The sequence below is a fragment of the Triticum urartu genome, unplaced genomic scaffold, assembly GCF_003073215.2.
Source record: "Triticum urartu cultivar G1812 unplaced genomic scaffold, Tu2.1 TuUngrouped_contig_5996, whole genome shotgun sequence".
NCBI lineage: Eukaryota > Viridiplantae > Streptophyta > Magnoliopsida > Poales > Poaceae > Triticum > Triticum urartu.
Genome location: NW_024116718.1, coordinates 3,513 through 10,236, shown reverse-complemented (window position 1 = coordinate 10,236; position 6,724 = coordinate 3,513). Strand labels below are relative to the sequence as shown.

Genomic DNA, 6,724 nt, shown 5'->3' with positions numbered 1-6,724 from the left:
ACATTACTTTGTAAGTTCATATTCAGTCCTCGGACATTACAAACACGCCAAGATTTTGCTTCGGCTGCTTCCTCTGTGCTATGCAAAGCAAAGATTCGGAACACCATCAGTATCACTTCACTCCTGAGCTGCATCGCTTCCTTCTTCCAGCGCCTCTTTCTCCTTTTGCTGCTCCACTGCAGAAGCAAGGTAGTTCATCATGAGTAAGGAAACACACGACAAGCAAACTGTGAAACAAACGGAACCAAACACATCTATCAGTTACTCACATGCGATCTCAGCCAGAGCTTTCTGCGTGCGCTTCTCCAGCTTGTCGATCCTCTTCTGCACGTCCCGTTTCAGATCCCAGTTTGGGTTCTTTGGAGCAATGTTCCCAAAAGGGTTCTGCAGATAAATATTGGTGAGTTAGCCTCATGAAAGATGCAAAGATGTAAAAGTATCACTACGGTTGGGTTTAATGTTACCTCGAGCTGCTTTGGCTCAGCAGCATCAGCAGCGATTGGATCTTCAAACTTGGGAAGAGACAGAGGAGCCACCTTACCGCCTCGAAGTCGCTCATCATGAGGAAGGTAGTTTCTGAACTTCAGTGGTACCTCCCTGAATCAGAAAGATTGCATATACTTGTGAACAATGATACACCCACCAGTAAAGAGTCAAGTATGCTATACGTCATCAATTGATCCCGTAAACATTTCACACCATGGTCTGATTTTTCAACAAATCAGCCTACACCGCGGACGAAAGGTTTGCATATACTTGTACACAACCAGGACATCCGACACTAACAATTTATGATTTTATAATCGGCAGTCCAATGAATGCTTAACAGAAGCCAGGAAGTGCTCTATACCAATCCAGCATGTACATTGATTTTACAAAGCGTATACTATGAGATTATAAATGGGCAGGCATTGCTGTGTAGGTAAATAAATACAGCTTTTACCAGAATGGCAAGGCTGATGAATGTAGCAACTGGAACGAATTCAGGTTTTCAGTCAGGTACAATTGGAGATTTCACTAAAATAATACTATAAAGGGACACAGCCAGAAGGCACTAAAAATGCTAGTACATAAAAGTTGTCTGTACAATTACTTACCCATTGTCTTGAACCTCATCAGATTCCTTGGTGGGGCTAACGTTTTCCTTGGAAGCATCCTTGGGTGCATCCACAGGATCTGGTAATGCTGGCCCTGTTTCCTGTTCTTCTGCAGTCTCATGTTCACCATTCCTAGTGCAGCCAACGATCATAATATTCAGCATAGATTCACTGACACGGACAATACAAATTTACATCTCCCAAGTTCATACAATGTTCTCATGGTGCTGTGCTAGTACGTCCTGAGGAGCAGCAGAATAACACTCTATTGAACTTTGTGGATTTAGGTATGAAGTAGTACGCCAACAACAAGGATAATACTCGTCTGAATTGAAATCTAAAGATTGACGAATCCGACGAAGGCAATCAAAATCCAGAAGGGATCGTCGGAATAAATGTTAAACAGGATACAGAGTTTTCTGCAAATCTCTTATGCAAACCAGATGCATCATGTGTAAGGTCGCAAATTCAGCTTCCGGGTTCTCTGCTAGTGACGAGTGAGTAATCCCAGACCCTGTAGCACAGGCGGGTGAGGACGAACGTCCCGTCTCGGATCCGAGAGACAGTCCTACGGGTACAAATCCCATGGCCTACCCACTGACCCAATATTCGGTAAAAAAAAAAAACTCCAAGCGCTCTGCTAGGACCTGCACGGACTCTGTACTGTAGCACCCAATAATGCCAAATTCTCCAAACTTAGTGCTCCTAGTGAGCATTCCTAGCTGTGCTACCATGGGCTTCTCCCTACCAACCAATATATATACAAACAAATAAGCACCAACCTAGCTTCAATACACCAACAAAATTTAGATCCTTTCATTCAAAAGAACCTCTCTCTTTCTTCTTTGTTGTGAAAAAGGAAAAAAAATACAACTTTTGGCCCTAATTTATTTTTACAAAAACAGGGACGTTATCCCCGGTTTCATTGCTCAACTACTAATTATGTGCGTGCAATGCACATTAATATTAAGCAATGTATTTTCCAAGAGAATATTAGGCAATATATTAATTGCATCACATACTAATATTTGGCAAGATCTTGATTGCACCTAGATATTAGGTACTACTATACAATTATTCACTTGATCCTAATATTGATATTAGGTAGCACCGATTTTAACATTTCCACTGTTTTGCACCGGGCTTCTTTTTTTTCATTTTCTTGGTTTTCATCGGTTATCTTTATCTCCTTCTCGAGTTTCATCGGTTTTCTTTGTTTATTTTATTTTATTATCCTCTTTTTCAACACGGGTCGACCACTTTTTCACACACATTGTACATTTTTTTGTACATTAAAAACATTTTTACACATGTTTAACTTTTTAAAATAAAATATTAACATTTTAGTATATTTTATTGTCAAATTTTTCCTTCCACATTATACATTTTTTGTATACATATCATTTTTTTTATGCAGGTTTGAAATTTTGCCATATTACCACCGACCCATAGAGCACTCATGTAACAACCTGATTTAATAGGGAATAATAAACTACTCATATCAACAAAGAATTCCTTCTTTTTTTTGAAGCCCATTTGTAAGGAACCTCAAAGTTAAACCAATACCAGTGTTCGTCTATCAAGCAGCACGATGGTGCAACAACGGTGGCTCTGGCTGGAGGAGGAGACGGATACACTAATGTGTTCATTTTTTACCAGTACCATGTGTGTTCCAAATTTGATTCAGTGTGTCTAGTACAAATTGTGTGTCTTTCTTGTTCTAGACATCTAGATTTACAAAATAATGAAAAAATGATGAGCTCATTATGTCATTTTTACCCTGCATTATTATCCTACTTGATGTCTTTTTTTAGACAATGTTCTTATTCCTACTTCTAAGTTTCCCCTATTTCTACATTTCTGCATAATAACTCCGACCTAAAGGACATAACTTGGACCGGAAAATTTAGAAGAATTTCTCGGAATTTTGGGTTGCACTTGTTTTAAATTGAATTTGTATGTTTCATAAAGGTGAAATATTGAGAAGCGACATGAGATCGTGGTGGTGACTTTGTTAATCTCAATATCAGCCGACTCAGCTCGCTTGGGGGTTACCAAAAGGGATAAGGTATACGTTTGTGTGTTTATAGAAGTGAGTGAGCACGTAGTATATACGAGCGGTTGTTATAGGGATGACAGTTTTTTTCATGAGTATGAGCAAGATGTAATGAGTTTTTTTCATGAGTATCAGCCGACTCAGCTTGCTTGGGAGTATGAGCAAGATGTAATGAGATTTTGTACCCATCTACAATGAGTATCCATACCCGCAAATTATATGGGTAGAGCCTGGGCCTGGCCTAGTGTTACCAAACTTAGATCATCTACAACCGGATTTGGCAAATCCGGCCCCTCAAACGCCCGCAGACGCGACCGGGCACACCCGCAGGCGCATCCGGACAGGCCCAAATATTTCCGTCCCGGCATCCACATATCTCAAATTTGGAGTCTCAAATCTATGCAAATACATGCACGTCGATCATACAAGAGCACGCAAATAGAAAATGTTGGTACGAAGCATAGATATCGTTTACATAAAATTTATTTTAAGTGTCAAACTCAAGCATTGTCTTCTTGATTGCCATTATTGGTTCACGTGTGCTTCACAATATTGTTGAGTAGTTGCGTGTGCACCTGCTGATCTCGAACATTCTGATGCATCTGAGGAAGTTCATCAGCTGAGCCGCATCTTGATCTTCCGGGATTTCAACTTGTTCTCTAGGTGCTTCAAAATCATCGGTTTGGGCTACACCATCACCCTCATCCTCGACAATCATATTGTGCAGAATAACACAACATGTCATCAGCTGCCACAAAGTTTCTCGTTCCCACATCATTGCAGCGCTCCACACAATTCCTCAACGAGCATGAAGCACACCAAATGCCCTCTCCACATCCTTCCAGCCACTTCCTGCATTGTTGCAAAGTGGCTCGGTTTATTGCCACGCGGCTTGGATATGGTCTTCACAAACGCCGCCCACTGAGGATAGATACCATCGGCAAGATAGTATCCCATGTTGTAGTCTCGGCCGTTGACGATGTAGTTACACGACGGTGATTCCCCATTGCAAAGCCTCCTGAACAGCGGAGATCGTTGAAGCACATTGATGTCGTTGTGAGAACGTGGCATTCCAAAGAAAGCATGCCAAATCCATAAGTCATGTGATGCCACCGCTTCTAGTACGATGGTGGCCTCTCTGATGTGACCTTGATACATTCCCCGCAAACCTTTGGGCAGTTCTTCCATTGCCAATGCATGCAATCAATTGATCCGAGCATTCCTGGAAACCCCCTTGCCTCTCAAATAGCCAACAACTTCTCCATGTCCTGCGCATTTGGTTCTCTGAGATATTCTGGTCCAAACACCTCCACCATGGCACGGGCAAACTTGACAGTAGTCTTCATACACGTGCTATTCCCCAACCTGACTATCTCACCAGTGGTGTCAGCAGCAGTACCAAGTGCAAGAATCGTCGGAGCAGTCGTGCACTTCTGCTTGACCAAGAAAGAGAGTTGGTCGCAGCAATCCCTTATGAGTTTGAAGTAGTCGTCGTGTGCCTCCACTCCCCCCCCCCCCCCCCCAACCACCACCACACACAATGCACAAAATCAATGGTTTTTGCATGCGAAAACGACGATGAAACCATGGATCATCCAGGAAAACGACGACGAAACCATGGATCATCCAGGAAAGTAGGTTTGGGAGCAAGGTAGTCCTTCTGCAGTAGCTTTGCTCCGGACACCCTGTCCCGGTTGATCACTCTTCTCCCTTTGATTGAGCCCTTAAAGTTGAGAATATGCTCCACTTGCCGGTCCATTTTGTCTTGCATGCTCATGAGCATAATCATGTCCACCTCTTCGCCCGAATCCAACGAATCGAAGAACTCATCTTAAATCATTTGGTCAAGCTCCGTCGGTTCATACTCCCCGTCCGATGAAGCATCAGAATTCATCGTTTTACCTAACAAAATTACAAAAAATCCGGCCGGACAATGTGTCAAATACATCAAGCGCAAGGCGGAGCCAGAGAGTTGACGGAGGTACCACGGTGGCGTCCGGGCCGGCAACGACGTGCCCCACAGCGAGGACGGGAGGGCTCTTCCGGAGTTGGCAACAGAAAGCCTTGGAACGGCTGCGGAGCGGGTGCGGCGGTGGAGCGCGAGACGGACGGCGCGGAGGAGGAAGAAGAGAGGAGATGGCAAATGGATCCGCCTGGTCTTCAGAGTAGATTTGGTGCAATTTAGGATGGGGTCGGGCTATTGGGTCTGACGTGGCAAGCGTCTCCATATCCGCCCCATATTTAGGCTAGATATGAGGGGTGTCGGTCAGCCTGAATGTTTGAGAATCATTTGAAGGCCCGTCTAGATCAAAAAATAGTGACCAGACATTGAACGGATGGTCCGTCCAAACGTATAAGACGGGTTTAAGACGTCCGGCTATAGATGCTCTTACTCTTCTGTCCGGGGAAGCCTAGTTGGTAGCGTCCGTCCACCCGCGGTCGTACTCGTACCGCGCCATGAATGCCGAAGGCGAAGATTCACATGGAATTGAAGGCGACTCGGCCAGTCTGGACCTCAAGCCCCCTTCCCCGACCCCGAAGGTGTACCCAACAGTCTCCTTTGGTTATCCTATGAAGACACATTTCTCCGATTTGGGCTCGAGCTTATCAGGTTGAAGCTTTTTCACATAAGCATCTGCTACCTCTTAAGCACTGCGTTGGTTTTCCCTTGAAGAGGAAAGGGTGATGCAATAAAGTAGCGTAAGTATTTCCCTCGGTTTTTGAAAACCAAGGTAGCAATCCAGTAGGAGATCACGCTCGAGTCCCACGGCCTGTTTGTAAATTTTTAGAATCCTCAAATTCTAAAAGAAAAAAAAGTTATGCTCAAATTTCAGTTTTTTTTAATTTTCATTAAATATGGTCAAACTATGGTCAAACTACTTATTCAAGAAGTATTAGTGTTACTAAATAATTATTCAAGAATATTAGTGTTACTAAATAATTATTTCAATTTTTTTTGAATTTTGGTCAAACTGTGGTCAAACAATGGTCAAACTACTAATTGAAGAAATATTAGTGTTACTAAATAATTATTGTTTTTAGAACGATAGTTTCAAACTCAAACAGTGAAATGTGTGACTTCATGCTCAAGCTAAATTCCTGAGGGTTAATAGGATTGACATCTTACAATTGTCAGGAAAACAACAAGTGCAGACTTGAAAATGAGGGAGAATAGAACCCGGAAGTTAAGCGTGCTCAGGCTGGGTTAGTGAGAGGATGGGTGACCGTTCGGGAAGTTAGATGATTTGGAATGATGAGGGGTGATTAGAGATTAGAGGTTAAATTGAGCAGTGATGAGGGCTGATTAGAGATTAAAATAATTCAAAAATTTGAAAATTTGAAAAAATAAAAAAATCATAAAATTTTCTTTAGTACCGGTTGGTGGCACCAACCGGAACTAAAGGTGGACCCCTTTAGTGACGACTCTTTAGTCCCGGTTTCAAAACCGGGACTAAAGGCCCTTATGAACCAGGACAAATTGCCCTTTTTCTACTAGTGATCGCCTAATTACCAAATCGGACGTAGGTCCGGCGTTCGATCCAACGACCTCCGGCTGGTGTGATAGATGCAA

General features: G+C 42.9%; 1 protein-coding gene across 1 annotated transcript; it reads right to left on the bottom strand.

Moving 5' to 3' along the window:
- Nucleotides 1–117: 117 nt before the first annotated feature.
- On the bottom strand, nt 118–5,612 carry LOC125529989 (coiled-coil domain-containing protein 12). The gene is made up of 6 exons (XM_048694405.1): nt 5,605–5,612; nt 5,139–5,306; nt 1,098–1,229; nt 465–597; nt 270–384; nt 118–176 (listed from the first exon to the last, which is right to left on the bottom strand). The coding sequence occupies exons 1-6, from the start codon at nt 5,610–5,612 to the stop codon at nt 118–120; spliced, it is 615 nt and encodes a 204-aa protein (XP_048550362.1).
- Between the last annotated feature and the right edge of the window lie 1,112 nt (nt 5,613–6,724).

Excerpts from the sequence above, each read along its gene's own strand:
- LOC125529989 (XM_048694405.1), bottom strand. Across the intron at positions 598-1,097 it reads GATGAGGTTCAAGACAATGG|GGAGGTACCACTGAAGTTCA; the intron begins GTAAGTAATTGT and ends TTTCTGATTCAG. Across the intron at positions 177-269 it reads AGCTCTGGCTGAGATCGCAT|TGGAGCAGCAAAAGGAGAAA; the intron begins GTGAGTAACTGA and ends TTGCTTCTGCAG.